Source organism: Acipenser ruthenus, chromosome 1 (assembly GCF_902713425.1).
Source record: "Acipenser ruthenus chromosome 1, fAciRut3.2 maternal haplotype, whole genome shotgun sequence".
In the NCBI taxonomy this organism is placed as follows: Eukaryota; Metazoa; Chordata; class Actinopteri; order Acipenseriformes; family Acipenseridae; genus Acipenser; species Acipenser ruthenus.
Window position 1 is genome coordinate 73,943,348 of NC_081189.1, and position 19,963 is coordinate 73,963,310.

The 19,963-nt window shown below is 38.4% G+C and overlaps 1 protein-coding gene across 1 annotated transcript in view; it reads right to left on the minus strand.

Moving 5' to 3' along the window:
• Positions 1 to 2,574: 2,574 nt before the first annotated feature.
• LOC117421276 (methylcytosine dioxygenase TET2-like) overlaps positions 2,575 to 19,963 on the minus strand; it is a 54,472-nt gene continuing 37,083 nt past the window's right edge. The window contains exons 6-10 of the mRNA XM_034035465.3: positions 16,481 to 16,631; positions 15,984 to 16,073; positions 8,640 to 8,777; positions 7,656 to 8,007; positions 2,575 to 7,114 (exon numbers count right to left, since the gene is read on the minus strand). Of these exons, the coding sequence (XP_033891356.3) occupies positions 5,676 to 7,114; positions 7,656 to 8,007; positions 8,640 to 8,777; positions 15,984 to 16,073; positions 16,481 to 16,631 (2,170 nt within the window). The 3' untranslated portion in view covers positions 2,575 to 5,675. The remainder of the gene's footprint in view (positions 7,115 to 7,655; positions 8,008 to 8,639; positions 8,778 to 15,983; positions 16,074 to 16,480; positions 16,632 to 19,963) is intronic.

Below are 19,963 nucleotides of genomic sequence, written 5' to 3' on the forward strand. Positions count from 1 at the left end.
CTTTTGTGAAGAAATGACCTCATTCTGTGATTCCTGTCTACCTTGATCTAACTTCTCCTAATGTAATGTCATTTTTTTATGTGTACTTTTCTTTTGTGTTCATTGTGGACCAATGATTTATTGTAGATACATCCTGTATGAAATCATGTACGTGGGCTGCAAGCATGATGCACATTGTTGGTTTCCCAGGCTGTATCACTCAAATTAAAAAGGAAACGTTTGTGTGGGTGTGTAAACTTTATGTCCGTGTAACCCCACTGCTATAACCACTCATCATTGCTTACAAATGTATTCAATTTCCTTTTCCATTTCCCTGATGTTAATCATACCAATGACAAAGAAATAGTATCAAATGTGGAAAGAATTTTTTTGTTTGTTTTTTTTAACTATTAATAGGAGGAAGTCTTTTAAATTGAAATGAACTTCAGTGGCCCATGATACTGTATTATAAAATATACTGCTTCCACACTTTAAATTTTTAAACAGATTTTGTTTTTGAGCATTAATTTGTATCATGTGTAATGGATGTAAAGCATCAGTAATTAGGCTTGGTATGCTGTCATACAGTATATCTACACATATTGGTATCATTTTACACAAAAGAAAATCCAGGAAGAGCTTACAATTCGTATATCAGCCTGCTTTCAGTTTAATGCACATCCGATGTGTTTGTAGCTATAAACCTCATTAATTTCAAAAGGATATCTTGGAGCAATACAAATAAATTGCCAAAATGTATCCACAATGGTTAATTCAATTATAACTAGTCAATGTTTTTATTGTTGTCTCCAAGTAAACTTGATGCACCATCTAGTTATAACTTAATATGACAAGTGCATCTGTCCTTTCTTTAAGGTCTGGGAAAAAAAAAAAAAGTGATGTGCCAACGCTGCCTGACTTTAACCTGAGAATCGCAAAATATATGGATTTGGAATCCTGAAGATAAAGGCAGAGAGGTGCAAATAATATATGGTATAAATAGTGTAGATTTGTATACAATTTTAGATTAATTCTACCCTCTATCAATAGTGTGACCAGTTTTACAGATTTCAGAATAGTTTAACTTTTTGTCTATTTGTAATTCAAAATGTATAACTAATCAACCATATTTCATATGGTAATGGTTTTCATTTGTGATTTTGCGTTGTAAGCTTTTGGTTACAACGTTGGTGCTGGATTTGAGAAGTGGTCAAGTTAGACTATAAACCCCTAACAAAGGCCTTGATTGCCTTCCATGAATATTATCTCAGTTTTTCTTGTAGGGCATATTTTTTTTTCTAATGAAATCCTAAGAGACTGTGGTTTAGGGATTGTTTTGAAGCTCTTCACAAGTGTGAAGCCAGATTTAATATATATATATATATATATATATATATATATATATATATATATATATATATATATATATATTCTGATATGAATGATCATTCTGGTACTCTTCAGTATAGTATGGAAACAGAATTAAAAGGTAAATGTTTCACTTTTTTTGTGGAAGGTAAATGCTACTGAAATTAAAATGGCATATTAATATGTACATTCTTTAACCCATACTGCATAGCTTTTCAAAATTGAAATCCACTTATTAACTATGCTTTCATATTTCAGAAGACATATGTACTGTACCTTAAATATATTAGCTGACCCCTGTAGCTACCAGATGGCATAGTTGGTTACCATAACAGCTCCATACTACCTGTTTCTGTGGGTGTCTGAAGGATCAGCTAAAACATGAATTCTACAAAAAGATTATTTTCCATAAATTGCAAAAAAATCCATTTTCATTTGAAGTAGAATTATAGTTTTACTTCTCTAGAACTCAAAATAGTACATTTTAAACAACTGTTAAAGTTAGAGAGCTTACTTTATCTGTTTCAATTTTGAACGTTATGTGCCACAGGGTACAGGGTCTCAGAAATTGTACGCGGTACACTGCTTCAGTTTAGTTAATTACACAGAGCCCTGCTATATTAAAATGAGCACTCCTGCAATACCATAGAAATTACACTGCTCGTGATGTGTTGAATATTTTGAAAGATGATGTTTTGTTTTTTTATCATGCTGATGTCTTTATTATTAATGTTGGTAGCAAAGGTGAAGGTATGTGTTCTGTGTTCTGTGTTCTGTGTTCCGTGCCATTTTTATTTCGTTAAATGTTTTTTTGTTACTTTGTTTTGTTTATTTGTGTGATTAAAAGTGTGCATTTACCTTCCTGGTCGAAACAGCATTGCCAGTGACGCTGTCCTGTCACAGCATGGCAAAAGGGAAGAGCTAACTACAGTGTTATAACATTTGCCAGTACAGCCTTTGGAGTGAACACTACACTAAAGTGGTTTACTACAACACATAAGAGGAACTGATCACATGGATCAGAATATTGGCAGCTATCGAATTGGCATTAGAAGTGGTGGACCTTTTTTGCTTTATAATGTGTTCTTGAATTTTTCTTCTCCTGGTAGCATTTGTAGACTTTATGTACAGTACAAAATGTTGTTGACTATGTCTTCATTGTCTTAGGATCACACTGTTGTGTTAATTTTCAGTTGTGTAAGTGAACAAGAATTTTGTAAAACAGTGTTAGAGCTTTAAATAAATATAAATTTTATTGAACACCCACATCTCAGCAATATCAGGAATGATACAACAAACAGCTTTCAAATAAACTGCATTCAGTACATTACAATACTTACTTATAACCATCCTCAGTTTTTAACATACCAAACATCATGGAAATGAGGAAAGCCGAGTAAAAAAATATAGGACGAAAGCGGTAAAATAACACACAGAGTTTCATTACTTTAGTGTCAAACTGCTAAATACCAACACGTGAGTATACATTAACTGCTAGCTTAACAAGTGAACTGTACACTATTTTGTGTCAATCAAGCTCAAAAATTCATTCAAGTAATGTTGACACCACTCAGAAGCATCTTCAAGTATGGCTATGATCACCCGATATATCCTGTACACTGTTTTATCCTAACACATCCTCTACCGAGGCTGGGTCCTGTACACCATAAGTTATAGTTTATTAATTTACAAATCCAAGTCTTTTACAATAATTCTTTCTAACAATCAAGCAGTGACAGAGTATACAGCACTATATGCCATTTAATAAGGCAGTTACAGAGATGTGGTGCAAAACTGTTCCCTGCTATTATTCACATTTTGTGATAGTCTAAAACATTTTGTTTTTTTGTATAATAATCAATGGGCCAAAAAAAAATGTGGTAAGTTGTTGCTGTTGGCAATTACAATAATTACATCATCCAAGAGAAAGGAATTAAAATAAGTCGAATCAAGATTTAAACTTACATAAAATACATGTACATGTTTTATATACATATGGCATTAATTATTTAAAATATTTTTAGGTCTTACCATTTTTTTTCCCTGAATCTTTTGTTAAATCAATTTTTTGTTCTTAAAAAAAAAAAACACTCACAGCACACTCTCTCCCATAATATGTAATTAATTGTAATTGAAAAAAACAAGCACACACATAATTGTTTAGTGGTTATAAATAAATTTTACACAGGCACAGAATGTGCATTTAATGCCATAACTGCCGTATTTTCTCTTTTGCGCAATGAGCAAATACATTGCTGTTTACAAGGTCAGTGCCATGCTTTTCCCTTTTATCAGCTCAGTGCATACTGTACTTTCAAATATATTCTTTGAAGTCAAAAACAATCTACACAACTTAAGTACATTAAAACTACCATCATTTACAAAGGTAGTTTTATTTATTTAATATACAAGTAAAGATAAATGGGGGTTAAAAACAAAGACGTTAAATTCCGGAAGAAAGTATTACAATAAAAAAAGATAAACACAGGCGAAGTTGGCAGAAGGAGAACATGAGCTGAAATATCCCTGATTTTGTTTTTAAAAATCAATTGAATTGAATCAAATTTCAAGTTACAGATAAGAGATCAAGTATGCAAACTAAAGTATTTTTGTTTTTTATTCTCTCTAAAGGCGTTTTTGTTGTTGATATAGGTAACCATGATGATGTATGAAACTGTAAAACCAACACCTTTATTATCTTAATCCTATTGCCAAACTAGTGCTGAGGTATATGACAAGTAGGAACATCACACAAAATCCTTCTCACCTCTCCCATAGAAACTCACATTAAACACCTGTAGCAGGTCGAATAGCACCTTTTTGAAATAAAATCAGCTCAAACCCCAAAAAAGTATTACATTTTTTTCTTTTTTTATAGCAGTAAATTCTAAAGCGTAATCTAAAAAAAAAAAAGTTTGTAATTAAATTACAACTTTTTTTTTTTACGTTTTTTATTTGATTTGATTTGATTTACACAACTAGATTATGGATTACAATGCTTTAACCCCTCCCCCACAGCAAACCAGTTGCCTTGGAAATCATTGCAATTACATACAGCTAACCCTGTTCCACCTCTGTTGCCCAAGTAACGGCTTCCTGCACCTTTTTGTACAAAGAAGATGTTCGTAATTACAGCAGTCATTGATGTAACTATTAGTAATTAATTTTAAAATGAACCTGTCTTATTGATTGATAATATACAGTTCCAGAGCAGACAATCTGGCCTATGCTATTTGTTTTTGTGTAACATAAAACCATGCTGGTAATTAGTTTTAGTTCCTAACATCTATCCAAAAAATGCATCTTAAAATTGATCAGTATGTATTTGACTTACAAAGATATGTTCTTTTCAGTGTAACTGTAAGATAAGCACCAAAAATATTTGTGTAAAAATTATATTTGCGTCCAGTAAGTCCCAACTGTACTGTAACTAATCATATAAAAATGTATACATAGCCCATCAGCAATAGTATTGCTAAAATATCCATAAAATAAATTATGATGCTTTTTTTGCATCATAAATTTTACAGTAAAATCTTGAAGGTACCCTTTCACCCTTCAAACACTTTAAGCTTAAATCCACAAAGTGCTTTACAAACACCAGTATTTTATAAAATCCACCACATTTCATATATGAAGACTTCAGTACAACCCAGATGTCTTCAAAAGTTCTACATTTAAAATGTAGGACATTTCATTTTAAAACAATACATTGCTAGTTAAGTTAAAAGGCCCCTTGCCTTGAAAGTAACATACAAACCAATATTTCATAGAATACAAAAGCATTTAAAAGGAAACTTTATGTTAAAGTTTCCTCTTTTTTTTTAGCACCATGACTTAAATAACCCTAAAGTCAGTGTTACTATTTTCAAATTAAATGATACTGATAAATAAAATTGTTTATTTTATATATATATATATATATATATATATATATATATATATATATATATATATATATATATATATAAACACCATATGAAATCTTTGATTCCAGTAGCAGTCCTGATCATTAGGACATTCAGCACCAGAGGGCAGTTATGTATTTTGTAAATAAATACTGCCATGCTGTCACACCAGAGTTAGTAAAGCTCAGTAATTAGAGGTCACAGGTCTGTTTAGTTACAGTTACAGTAGTTTTATAATATAGAATTTAAACTTGCATAGGATCATCTTGTGTTATTCCCAGATACTTACCATAGACGTTCTTTTATGATGAGCTTTAGATAGCATGTGATAGGAAAAACAGTCTGGTATGCTGAGGTTTTACATTTTTAGCAAACATGGTTGTAGACCTAGGCATCTGCATATCAAACCTGAATGCAAAGCTAAAAAAATCGGTTGTAAGGCCCTGTGACCCGTGTGAAGGCGTATGGAGATGTTGTCACCATGGAGTCTGTTGTCAAGGACATGGACTTTTGCGAGAGGGTTTGGATGAAGCGCTTGTATGGTGGTTCTGAGTGTTCGCTCATTTCAGAATGCTCCCGCTTGACCTTTTTGCCATTGTGTTTGGTTGGCATGTTGTCTGAGCCCTGTTTTTCACTTTCCTCTTCCTTCTCTCTAGCCTTTTCTGCGACCTTGGCTTCCCACATCGCCAGGCCGTGTTTGGCCTCATTCATGCTCTTGTGTTGGTAGAACACAAGCGAGATCCTGGTGGGATGGTTCCTGTTGGGATTCTTCAGAGGGGTTGTCGCATGGAGCTCTCTCTTTGCACATTCAATTAGAATTGAGCCATGACTGGGTGCCACGGCAACTCCTCCGATTTCTGGATCCAGGAAGTTGTGCTCGCTGTCTGACCAAACCTCCTCATTAACTTCTTTAGCATTCTGTGCAGGAGCAGCAGCAGGTTGTGCTGGGTTCTCCTGAATATTACCATTAGTTAACCCATACCCAGTTTGGGAAGGATTAGAAAGTTCATTTATCATTGATGGAAGCATCCTTGATATACCATTTGAGCCATGCAAATTAATTTCATTTTTATTTTGCATATGAAAAGAATCAGGGGGTGCGTTGAACATTGCAGAATTTTGTCTCTGTACTAGGTATGGATTGGGATATCTAGGGTACTGGCTGCCTTTGCTAACTGCTGGAAAGTCCAGACCTGAGTGAGAAGATGGTGTTTGAGGAATGGCCTCTAGAAAATGAGGATCAACCTGGTGGTTTGGGGCAAAAGAAGAGTAAGGACCCATGTGATGAACATTGGGTCTCATGTTGCAGTTACTGTAACCATTGACCTGTATGTTGTGATCACCATAACGAGGGGAATAACTTATTCCATAGCCCTGATGGCTGCCATATGGCTGCTGAGAATAAAGTGATGGAACCTGTGACAAACCCAGTTTGTTCAAAGCTTCTGAACTTTGATGCCGAATGGCATCCATATGTTGAGGATTTGAACTGTAAGAGCCCATAAAATGGTGATAGTTGTTCATCAGCATGTTTCCATTGCATTGATAACCTGGATAATGGTTGTTGGGGTTTAAGGAACCTGGATAAGGGTTTGTGGGATTTGACCCATTTAAGTATGAGTTTGTTACATGTAAAGAGCTTGTGTAAGGATTCCCAGGGGTTGAGGAGACTTGGTATGACCCTGCAGGTTGGGAAGTGCTTGGATATGGATTTGCTGGGTTAAGAAGTTGTGGGTAGTTTGATGGATGCAGAGAACCAGGATAATGGTTTGGAGGATTCTTTTGCTGGTGATTGGAAAGAGAATGTTGTTGGACACCAGCCCGTGAAGCCCCAATGTGACCTTGAGCAGCATGAGGACCTGTAAAACATGTGACAAAAATGAACATAATCTAGTTCATGAAAATTCTGAAACATGAACCCTACTATTGGGTAAGTATTTGTTCTGCAGAGTCGTTCTGGGTCAAGTCGTTCTGGGTCTGGACCAAATTTGGGGAGGTGCTTCCATTTCTGATAGATGATACTTATGATGGAGTAATGTCTATGCTGATACCTAATTTTCTATATGTGAGGGATGATCTAGACAAGTAAAGTTAGTACCATTTTAAAGCTGTTTTAAGGGCTTTTTTTCACTCCATTTTTTTTAAACAAGAAAAACACCTGATACTCCTGATACATTTACAATATTAGAAATAATCAACAGCATATGTTTCATTTACATCCTATTAAGTTCAGTTTTGTTTTTCATTTTGTTACTTCAAAACTGAGTTTTTAACTTTCACTGTTACCCCAGTTTTTGTCATTACACATTCGCTGTTCTATCCAAATAAAGCAGCCTACTTAATCAAAGGCAAAGCTTTTCTACAAAAACAGACGAGAAGAAATCATAGATATTGACATACCTGACATTGGTGTGCTTTGGACTGTGTTGTCGTAAGTGCTTTGCTTTAGTCGCGCTTGATTAGTCTTGTCTGCCTTGCTTGGTGTGTCCTGGTTTGAAGGCTTGGCTGCTGCAGTCCTCTTTGCTTCCAGCTTTCTCTGGCGACAAGTCTTGGCAGGCTCAGAAAGCATTCGGACTTTCCGACGGAAACCGTTAAGCACCTGGATAGCACCTGTTTTAACCTTCTCTTGCTGAGCTTCAAAGCTTCCAAACTCGTCAGTCTGGGAAATTTTATATAAAGGCAGCACGTGGAGTTGTTCGTCTTCTGGTAATTTTCCAATTTCCCGATTGTCTTCTCTAGTTAGAGTACATACCTGTGAGTTACAAAATATTCTTGGTTATTTTCATTGTGGTTGTAATGTTTTTTTCAAATTTAGCTATACAGGGATCAGGGAAGGAACCCAAGTAGAATACAGAATATATGTAGTGTTTATTCACAAGCATATTAAGCAACAAATGAACAAACCATCTTCTTTACAAAAAATTTCCAGGAGGACACAGTTAATATAGGTTTTATACATATTTGATCATCTATGCACACACAGCTAACAACATGCAGTAAAAACAATGTCCCAGCACTAAATTAATAAATAAAATGTATTCTAATCACCTGACATTGTCTTTTTAGCTGGGAATTAGGCAAAATATAAATGGCTTAACACCTTTTTTTCTTAATATTGAATGTAATTGAGACCAAATAAAATAAAACAATACATGTTTATATGAAATGTACATATTTTGTCAAAATAAAAGTTTACAGAGCACTTTGTAAGGCGTCCAGGCTTGTTTCAGTGTGGATCTTAAAAGACCCTCCTCAGACTACCTCTGATTGGTCAGGAAGTGGGAATCCTTAAATCTTTAGAGGTATGGATTTTTAAGTGATTTATAAGGGACTTTAAAGATGGAAGACATGTTCATTACTACTCTATACTCACTCTGTACTCACCAAAGTACTGCCACTCTGCATGTTATGCAGGTCTCTGTGGGAATGAGCACAGAAATCCAGACAAGCAGTCACCCCTGAGAATGGACGGCCTTCTTTCAACCCCAGTCTGCAGTCTGGTGCTCTGTGTTCATGTTCAATCTGAAATAAAAAAGGTACTTCAGTATGTTCCCTGTAACTCATCTGGCTCATTCAACTACAGTGTTTTCCATACAGAGGGAGGGCGGGGGGGGGGGGGGGGGGCTGTTTTATTTCCATGGCAGAGGTTAAATCATTTAAGCATGTGTTACCTAATGTTTCTTTCAGTCAATGTATTTTTTAATTCTTCATTAATTTGTTTGCTTTTAATATTAACTGTAACAAGCACCATATATTTCTGACTCCTCTGGTAAGGTGTACCTGGAAAACACATGTTTGTTTGAAGGCAAAATTTGCTAAAATTCACTAAAACAAATCTTATAAAGTTTTAAATAAGCTTGTTCCCTCAATTTTATATATTCAATATAATAACTTGGTATCTGATAACTATGGTACATTTTACCATAGTTTAACCTTCTGTGCACTCAGTTTCTGATTTTGAGACACAAACTTCCTTCCGTTGCAATTTACTTGCCACTGTGTCCTTCTGCAAACCAGATAGGTATGCTCCAACTCAGCGGTCCAGATAAGCTGCGTACCTGCCTAGTTTTTATGCATAGAAAAAAAACAATTTAAATGAATGCCTAAAAATATGCATAGCAATTGTGCTGCACAGCTGTCTAATGTTAAAATATAAGTAACGTAATTAATCTACCTTGAAAAAAAATGGATAGAGCACACGCGTGGTTGTACAGTAGTTCAAAGTAACATTGCAGTTCAAATGGAAGGCTCTTTTTTAATGTCTACCCCGTTACCATTAAAAGGTGTACAGTATTTATCGAGATTACTCCTGACATCAAGTAATGTTGCATTTTACCCCATGAAAATACATTTTACTCTCTCAGTGTTAAAATTTAGAGGATAAGTTACTCCCAGACCCAAAACCTTATCTGGAGTGCTGCTCCAACTACCACTTGCAGCAAAAGGAAGTTATTAATGATATCTTCAAACTCTTTTTTTAACTTAGGAAGGAAAACAGATTGAAAAGGGATTGTTTTTGTTCATATTTTGGTTTATGACATTTTACATGAAAAACCGACAGAGCTAGTATTCTCAACCTACTGAAGTCCTCGCTCTATATAAAATAATGTGATATCTGTATTATGTGAAATAATGTATAATGTGATATCTTGTAACAATTGTAAGTCGCCCTGGATAAGGGCGTCTGCTAATAAATAAATAATAATAATAATAATATATATACACACACACACACACACACACATCAGGGATGGAAATAAGACTCCTACTGCATAGCAGTTTCACCCATTCCAGGTTTTACAATGAGCTTAATTAGCCCCAGTGTGAACAAGTTCAGGTTTGTCTTATTAAACTTATACTACCAAAACCTAGAATGGATCAAACTGCTATGCAATGGGAGTCTTATTTCCATCCCTGATACATATATAATTATTTTTGTTTTACTTAATCAATGTGAAACTTGTTGCTGGTACTGAGCAATAATTCTATCAAGACGTGGAGGTGTCTTCGCCAAGCACGCACGCATGTCATGGTCAATGTTCATCCTGGCTCGGTACTTTTGTTTTCATCAATGTCATGGCTGAAATCCAGTTTCGCCTAAGTAGGTTGTACTGAATGGGACCAACACTTTCAGTGCTGCAGAAGAAGCAGCGCTGTATTCATCGGAGCACCCACACCAAAATGTCTCCAGTGGCATTTCACTGAACTTGGTTCTGAAGGAGCTGTCTGATGAAATGTCAATGAACTCTTCTAACAGCTTTGATGGGACAGAGGGTGGCAGTTTAGCTTCAGTATTCTCACTAATGGGGTTTGTAGTCCACAGGTGTGTAGCGGCTTGTTCCATCGTGAGTTCAGGAAAGTAAGTATTACATTTGTTGAGTAGACCAGACAGATGCGCTGCCAGCTGCGGTTTAATTATGTCAAAGTCAGTGTTTCGTCCCTGAATAAAAGAATGTAAGAGCTGAAATAAATCAGTAGTCCCCCCACAGACACAAACTTTCCAGAGTTGTAGTTTCCTTTTGAATGCATAAATTCTTTCACGCTGGGCAATAAAATGAGTGCTCCCACCTTGCATAATTTTATTCATCTTATTCATTTCAGTGAATATGTCTGCCAGCCACATGTCATCTTTCAGCATTTCGGCAAGTTCGGGTTTTTTATCAGCTAAAGTTATCTGACTTTGTTGTTGTCTTGAGCTTCGTGCAAAACAGAAAGTCTTCCTTTATTCCCTTATTCCACACATACCGAACATAGGTGAGTAAATAGGACATTTTAGAAATGTCTGTGGATTCATCGGTTGTATAGCAAAATCATTGTCACGCAGCCGGTCAATGCACTGTGAAACTATGTCTTCTGACATAAAAGCGATCCGTTGTTTGACAGTGTCATTTGACATTGGTATTTTTGGCAGTTCCTTGACTGCCTGCTCTCCAAACATTTCCTTTACAATTTCAATGGTACACGGCATTATCAACTCCTCAGCAATCGTATGTACGATGACCCTACAAGCTTTATCTCTGCGTTAGTTGTGGATTTCATTACGGCTTTAGTACCAAGCAGTTCCTTAGCCTATCGCTCAAAAAATGAATGTTGCTTATTTTTATATATTTCACGTTTAGTAATTAAACATCTGTAATTTGGAGGGTTTCAAACATTCATTGGACAGTACTTGTGCACAAATTATATATTTATAGGTATGTCTCCACTTCCAGTACAAATAAAACTCGAAATTCAAGTAGCTGTCTTCGTTTTCCTTAATTTTGCAGGGTTAATAACGGTTTTATGTTTTTTACTCACAACACCACCTCCTCGCTGTTCTTCAGTTCTTATGGTTGAACTTGTTGAAGGAAGTTCTGTAACATCATTCTGTGGGTTTTGTTGTTTTGATGCTGATGGTCGAATTAAAAATGTATCATTTATTGTGTGTGTTTCCAACGATGTTTCCTCTGCTTTGTAATCTGTCGTGCTCCCGCTGAAATAGCTCTATTACACCATATGTAACCCGAGAACGCATTAATTTCTGCGCATGCTTATGACATGCTGAAGCTAATGGGTTTCAGCGTGTCTTAAGCATGCAGTGAAAATAACACATTCTCTGGTTATGTGGACCCCTTGAAACCTCCTCAAGGCCCCCTAGGGGGCCACGGACCCCCGGTTGAGAACCCCTGATATAGAGCACTATTTATCAATTAACTGCACACTACTTTCCCCATTATCATCTTATTTATAGTATAATGATGCTAGTTTCAGAATGAAGGCTGTCCAAGGACAACAGGACTAAGAATGTAAAACCCAGAAGAGACAACTGGATCATCAATATTTCAAAAGTTCATTCCATCTTGTACAGTGCTGATTTCCATTACATGAGAGTAGATGTTAAAACTTGCTAATTTGAACTTGGCTCTCGCCAAGACAAGCACCAGCAAGACGTAACTTTACAGTAAACTAATGTGATCCATCTGCATCTCCATCCATTTGTGTTTCTTTCCATCTGATGATGCAGATATCCTTCTGCCTGGTGTTGATGGCTGAAGTGTAATGCTGGCTCCAGGGATCAGCTTATTTTGCCTCCCCAGCGCATGAGCACACACAACGGCTGTGATGCTGGCTCCGAGGATCAACCACAGTGCGGTCTCGCCAGCGCATCAGCATGACAACCGTCTGGATTGAGCTAAGTAGGGTACATCTCTCGGGTCTTCAAGTGGGCACCTTCCGTCTTGTGTGTTTCGTCGACTAACCCACGACACCTCAAGAGGGCACAACAGTGATTCTGGCGTCCCAGCATCACCCCCCTCCGTCCCCCACTCAACTCAGCCAAGCTTACTTACCCGTACATCAGTGTTTGTTTCTTTCTATTGTGCTTGAGATCCCCAACCAGAATCTTTCCGTCTCTACCACAGCCGGTTGCTGCTCCTCTCTGCTGCTTCAGATAAGTTCTTCACTGTGCGACGCAACTCTTGGCCACTGAAGCTGACATCTCTGAGAAACCAGGTTGTAGAGTGTGCCACAAATCCTCGACAACCCACCTCCACTGGGTAAACCCGGACTCTCCATCCTCGCTGTTCCACTTCAGCAGCTATTTGAGCCTACCGAAGTTTCTTCCTGTCATACGCCTCATCCACAGCATCCTCCCATGGCACTGTTAACTCTACCAGATGAACAAGGCATGCTGATCCAGACCATAAGACAATGTCTGGTCGAAGGTTAGTGGTGGCAATCTCAGGTGGAAAAATAAGCCGTTGACCAGCATTTGCCAGCATTTTCTCTAGCAGCTTCCAGTTGTCCTGGGCGAAGCTTGGTTTTAACACCTTTTCTTGGTGGTTGCTCTCCTGGATGGAGGAATATTGTCTTTTGTGTGTAATGCTTTGATGGAACTGGTGGCAACTTATTGATCATGTTACACTTGTCTTCCAATGCTATAGCCAAACATCGCAGCACCTGGTCATGGGGCCAAGTAAACCGTCCTTGGCTAAGACCCACCTTACATCCTGTCAAAATGTGCCTTAATGTTGCAGGTGATGTACACAAAGGACATGAGGAATCCTCTCCTACCCAGAGGTTTAGGTTCTGTGGTGATGGGAGAACATCATATGTTGATCTGATGAGGAAACTGATCCTGCTCTGTTCCATTGTCCATAAGTCTTGCCAGCCAATCTTGTGTTGTTCCACACTATCCCATCTCATCCATTCTCCCTGCTTGGCCTGGGAAACGGCCTTTACACCCCTCACCCTCTCCTGCTTTTGTACCTCGTTGACTATCAGCTTCCTCCTTTGAGCTGGGGTTGCCTTGTGCCATGTAGGAGGAGCTGAACTGAGACCAAGACCCCCTCTTCCATGCTGAACTTGCCCCATAATATCACCGATTCAAAAGGGAGCCTTTGCATCTTCCACGGCTTTCTTTGCTGCCCACTTTCTTCCAGTTTTCAACACAGGTGCTGCCTCCCTTACACATTTGTCGCATGAATCTACTAATGTAATTTCCAGTCGGACCTTGGCGCACTTACACTCCTCGGTTAGAGCCGAGACTGGTAGCTGCAGTATTCCTTTACCATAAAGTCCCACTCTACTGAGGCAGCATGGAACTCCCAACCATTCCTAACATATGAACTGATTAAAGCTTCCAGCTTCTTAACTGTTAAAGAAACCTTGTACACAGTCAGTGGCCACAGCAGCCTTGGCAGTAGACAAAACTGAAACCACCAGTTTTTCAGTTTGCCCGGTAAAGCGCTGCTGTCTATGCTCTTTAACCCTTCCGCTGCTTGTTGTCTAACTTCTCCCACATGAACTGTGTCCTTTAGATCCCTGTCGTACCATCTCCCAAGACTTTTCACTGGCTTCTCAAACATTGTTGGTATTGCCTCACCATTAATGTAGAACCTTTTTATCTACTACTTTACCTTTTAAATATAGATGCTCCTTGATTTAGTGGGCTTGAATTGCATTTGTGCCCTTTGGATTGTGTTTGTTATTTTGCCCAATAACAGATTAGTGCAGGCCATGTTGTAGTCATGGTTGTCATGTCATCCATGTATGCTCAAATTGGTGGTAGTCTCATTCCAGAAGCCAAGCGCTCTCCTCCCACTATCCATTTTGATGCCCTAATAATTACTTCCATTGCCATGGTAAAAGCCAGTGGAGAAATGGTGCACCCTGCCATTATTCCAACTTCTAGGCATTGCCATGTAATTCTGAATTTGAAAAACTAAATTGCAAATCTCCAAAGTAGGCTTCCACTAAATTTGTTATTGTCATTGGTACACTGAAAAAATCAAATGCTGCCCAAAGAACTTCACGTGGCACTGAACCATATGCATTAGCCAAATCCAGGAATGTCACATGGAGCTCCTTCCTCTCCTTTTTAGCTGATTTGAATGTGTTGCCAGATCACACCGATGTGTTCTAAGCATCCTGGGAAACCTAAAATGACCGCTTTTTGCACTGAAGTGTCAATGAAGCACTTTAATAGCTAAGTTGACAATCTCTGAGCAATAATGCACATTTGAAAGACATTAAATTGGAGTATTTACACATTAAAGATCAACCCTAGGATCACCGGCGCAATATAACAATTTCTATACAGTTTCAAGCACATGATCGGTCACTTACATCCCTTATACATGTCTAGGATATACAGCTAGGGTAAAAGTATATTACACAGTATATGATTATCCCCATATAAACACTACTTGGCTGCAGGATGTACCGGCAATGCAGTGCTTTAATTCGCTCCAGTAAGGGAGCCCGGCTCTTATAAAGCAGTGGTAGAGTGCTTGCCTATTGAGCCGTGCGTTGTCGATTTGCATCTCAGTCACGACCTCCTAATAAATACATAAATAGGAAAGGGTGGTAAAATACTGGGATCGTAACAGGTCAGGCAGTTAAGTGTAGCCAAAGCAAGGTAAGCCATGATAAAATTAGGAGAAGCATGGCAACTATGGGAAGTAATGGGATAAGCATGATAAACCACATGGAACATGGTAAAAGCATGGCAAAACAACTTGTGGTAAACTGTGAAGCAACATATCTACCACAATTAACTTTCATTTGTCATTTTATTTGTATCCTTTTTTTTTTTAAATGTAGTAGTCGCCAATTAATTTTTACCCCATTTTTCTCTCAATTTGAAATGCCCGATTGTATTTAGGCTCAGCCCACCACTACCACCCCAGTGATGACTCGTGAGCGGCGAAGACGAACACACGCTGTCCTCCGAAGCGTGTGCCATCAGCCGACCGCTTCTTTTCACTCTGCAGGCCCGCCATGCAGCCAGCCCAGAGCTACAGCTTCGGAGGACAACGCAGCTCTGGACAGCTTACAGGCAAGCCTGCAGGCGCCAGGCCAGTCTACAGGGGTCGCTGGTGCACGGTGAGCCGAGGACACCCTAGCCGACCTAAGCCCTCCCCCCCGGGCAGAGCTCAATCCCTGGGAGATCCCGTCCACGGTCGGCAGTGGAATAGCCTGGACTTGAACTGGTGACGTTCAGGTTATAGGCGCATCCTGCACTCCTCTCGGAGTGCCTTTAACGGATGCGCCACTCGGGAGCCCCCCTTGTATCCCTTTTCACATTTTTAAAGAGGGCCTGGCAACCTAAGATAGGCAGGTAAATGCAGCCTAGAAATAGCTGCAATTCTCATTTTTATGATCAATTTGACATTTTAAAAGTTTAATGGAACAGTCTCTGTAAATATTATTTGTGAAATATTGTATTACACATAAGTAGTACCTTACCTGGTTGAAATACGATTCAGGAGCCATTTGTTTGTAAACTGGTGCCATCAAAGTTGCCAGACTCTGCAGATTCTGTTCTAGTCTTTCTTCCTGAATAGCAGTAATAATAAAAAAACAATTTGGAATATATATTGCACAGTGGCACTGATACAAAAGCACTGGTACTGATATACCAGTAATCCAATCTATTGTTACAAACAAGTGAATGAGAAATCAAAAGAAAGTTGCACAGTTGTATTGAAATATCAAATACATAAAGGGGGGTAGGGTCAGAGAGATTCAGATTTAGGAACCTTCTGTGATTAATTGGGTGACCTGAGTGACCCCCCCCCCCCCCCCCCCACAAATGAATGTATAATCCTTAATAGAGATGCATTCTTGTTTTCCTTTTTTTATTCATATCCATTCATACAATAGTAATTGTGACCTGTGAATGGTTGTTTTTAATAGAAGTATTTAATTTAAATAACAGGTTAATTCTCTAGAATTGTGCTGACCTCTTTGGGGTCATCCCCTAGTAGCTTGAACTTTCTGGGGACTTTGCTTCTGGCAAATTTACAGCCGTTGTAGTACATACTCCAGGAGCAGCCAAAGGAGAAAGAAGCTCCACATGCCTCTGAGTCCAGACCTTGACAAGCGCATGTTCTCCTGGAGTAAAGAAATAAAAGAAATTCATTGAATAAAGAAATTGTATATATATGATACAACTTTCCAATGTTTGTCAAAGGAAAGTGTGTTTGAAAACAAACATTGGAGGTATTTATAGGCTTTTGATGCCATGGTAACCACATATTTGTTTCTCTTTAAATCTAATGTCTTTGCTCAGCTAATGATGTAACGATCTACTGTTCCTTTCTATTTAAATGTATTTTCTTTTATTCTTCTTTACTGTACGTCACCTTTTTTGTTTTTCTAAAACCACAAGCTTTAGATCATCCATGGTGTGCCTGTTCCTTGTAAAGTGCTGAACTATTGGTTCATTTACTTTATTTCTTATATTTGTTAGGTGGTTCTGCATTCTTTTATATAATGATGTACCTGTCTCTCCAACATATTTTATTTTATTACATTTTATGCTAAGCATATCATATAGAAGGTTGCTATCCTTGCATGACGGAATTTTTAAGACTGAATATTTATTTTCTTTATTTGCGATTTCACCTTTTGCACACTTTACATGTGCTTTTACAGGTTTCAATGCCCCTTAATGTATTTATGATCCCTTCATGTTTAATGTGGACTAAAATGTCAGGCAAATTTGCATCCCCTCTAAAAGCTACAATCGGTGCTTTTGGAATTTTTTTTTTTTTTTCCATTTTTTCTGAATTATGAAGTATATGCAAATGCTTCCTAACAATTTTTGAAATGTTGGGTAATAATTTAGAATATGTAATTATATATAGATAGATAGTTTTCTTTTTTTTTTTGGACACTTCTCGCGCCTCCTCCCCCCCCCCCCCCTTGGATTTCTTCACCCCCCGTTGAGAACCAGTGGATTACTGTAGCTACTACAACACTTCATATTAGTTGCTCATGTATAGTTTACTTTGAGTTGTTGGGATCACAGGTTTTTGAAGATTCTGATCAATGTGAATTAAAGATTACTAAATAACAAGCTTGGTTTCTTCTCACCCAAACTAAGCTGTATTAATAACAGTCAAAGTTCTTATAATAGTGGAAAACACTAGTGGAGACTTTGAGTAAATTGGTGATGCTCATAACTTTGAGTTCCATCCCCCCATTTAATGTGAGCATAAGTATTGGGACAATTCAACTTAAAAGCAAATATAAGAAGTATAAAAGCTAGTGTTTAGTAGCAAATCCCTTGAATGCAATAACAGCAGTGAGTCTGCGACCCATTGACATCACCAAACTCTTGGTATCGTCCTTTGAGATGCTTTGCCAAGCCTTTACTGCAGCCATTTTCAGCTGTTGCTTGTTTTGGGGAGTTTCTGACTTCAGTCTCCTCTTCAGCAAGTGAAATGCATGTTCAATCTGATTTAAATCAGGAGATTGACTTGGCCAGTCTAAAACTTTCCACTTTTTTCCCCTGATGAACTCCTTGGTTGCGTTGCGTGTGTTTTGGGTCATTGTCCTGTTGCATTGTGAAGCGCCGCCCAATGAGTCTGGTGGCATTTTCTTGTACATTGGTAGCCAAGATGCTTCTGTACACTTCTGAAGTCATTCTGCTGTTGCCATCATTCGTTACATCATCAACAAAGATGAGTGAGCCCGTTCCAGAGGCACCATGCATGCCCATGCCATGACACTACCTCCACCATGCTTCACAGATGAGGTGGTATGCTTTGGATCATCTGCAGTTCCTTTTTATCTCCACACTTTTGCCTTCCCATCCCTTTGATAAAGGTTCATCTTTGTCTCATCTGTCCATAAAACCCTGTTCCAAAACTCTACTGGCTCATCTCTGTACTTTTTAGCAAATTCTAATCTGGCCTTTCTGTTTTTGGTGCTGATCAGAGGTTTGCATCTTGCAGTGTAGCCTTTGTAATTCTGCTGCCGAAGTCTTCTGTGAACAGTAGATTGTGACACTTTCACCCCAGCATTCTGGAGGTTGTTGGTGATTTCACTGACACTTATTTTAGGATGGTTTTTCACAGCTCTGTTAATTTTGCTGTCATCAACTGCTGTTGTTTTCCTTGGGCAACCTGGTCGTTGCCGATTGCTGAAGACACCAGTGGTTTCTTTCTTTTTCAGGACATTCCAAACTGTTGTTTTGGCTATGCCCAAATTTTGTGCTATGTTTCTAATTGAGTTCCTCTTTTCTTTTAGCATCCAAATCGCTTGCTTTTCTTTCACAGACAGCTCCCTAGTCTTCATGTTGGATTATGCCTTCTGACACCAAACGCAGACTCCAAAGGCAAAAGCAAAGGATAGAACTGAGACTACACATTCACAGCTCTTTTATGTGTGAGCAATCAATGCAACAGGAAACACCTGATCAATTGGAAACACCTGTGAGCCAAATGTCCCAATACTTATGCTCACCGAAAATGGGGGGATGGAAAGTGCTGTTATTCTTAGTTGGTAAAACATACAGTGCCTTGCAAAAGTATTCAGACCCCTGACCAATTCTCTCATATTACTGAATTACAAATGGTACATTGAAATTTTGTTCTCTTTGATATTTTATTTTAAAACACTGAAACTCAAAATCAATTATTGTAAGGTGACATTGGTTTTATGTTGGGAAATATTTTTAAGAAAAATAAAAAACTGAAATATCTTGCTTGCATAAGTATTCAACCCCCACACATTAATATTTGGTAGAGCCACCTTTCGCTGCAATAACAGCTTTAAGTCTTTTGGGGTAAGTATGTACCAGCTTTGCACATAGTGTCGGAGTGATTTTGGCCCATTCTTCTTGGCAGATTTGCTCCAGGTTGGTTGGACGACGCTTGTGGACCGCAATTTTCAAATAGTGCCACAGATTCTCAATGGGATTGAGATCAGGACTTTGACTGGGCCACTGTAGGACATTCACCTTTTTGTTCTTGAGCCACTCCAATGTTGCTTTGGCCTTGTGCTTGGGATCATTGTCCTGCTGAAAGGTGAATTTCCTCCCAAGCTTCAGTTTTTTAGCGGACTGAAGCGGGTTCTCTTGCAGTATTTCCCTGTATTTTGCTCCATCCATTCTTCCTTCAATTTTAACAAGATGCCCAGTCCCTGCTGATGAGAAGCATCCCCACAGCATGATGCTGCCACCACCATACTTCACTAGGGATGGTGTGTCTTGAGGCATGGGCAGTGTTAGGTTTGCGCCACACATAGCGCTTTGAGTTTTGGCCAAAAAGCTCTGTCTTGGTCTCATCTGACCACAAAACCTTTTCCCACATCGCAGCTGGGTCACTCTCATGCTTTCTGGCAAACTCCAGACGTGCTTTCAGATGGTACTTTTTGAGTAACAGCTTCTTTCTTGCCACCCTCCCATACAGGCCAGTGTTATGCAGAGCTCTTGATAT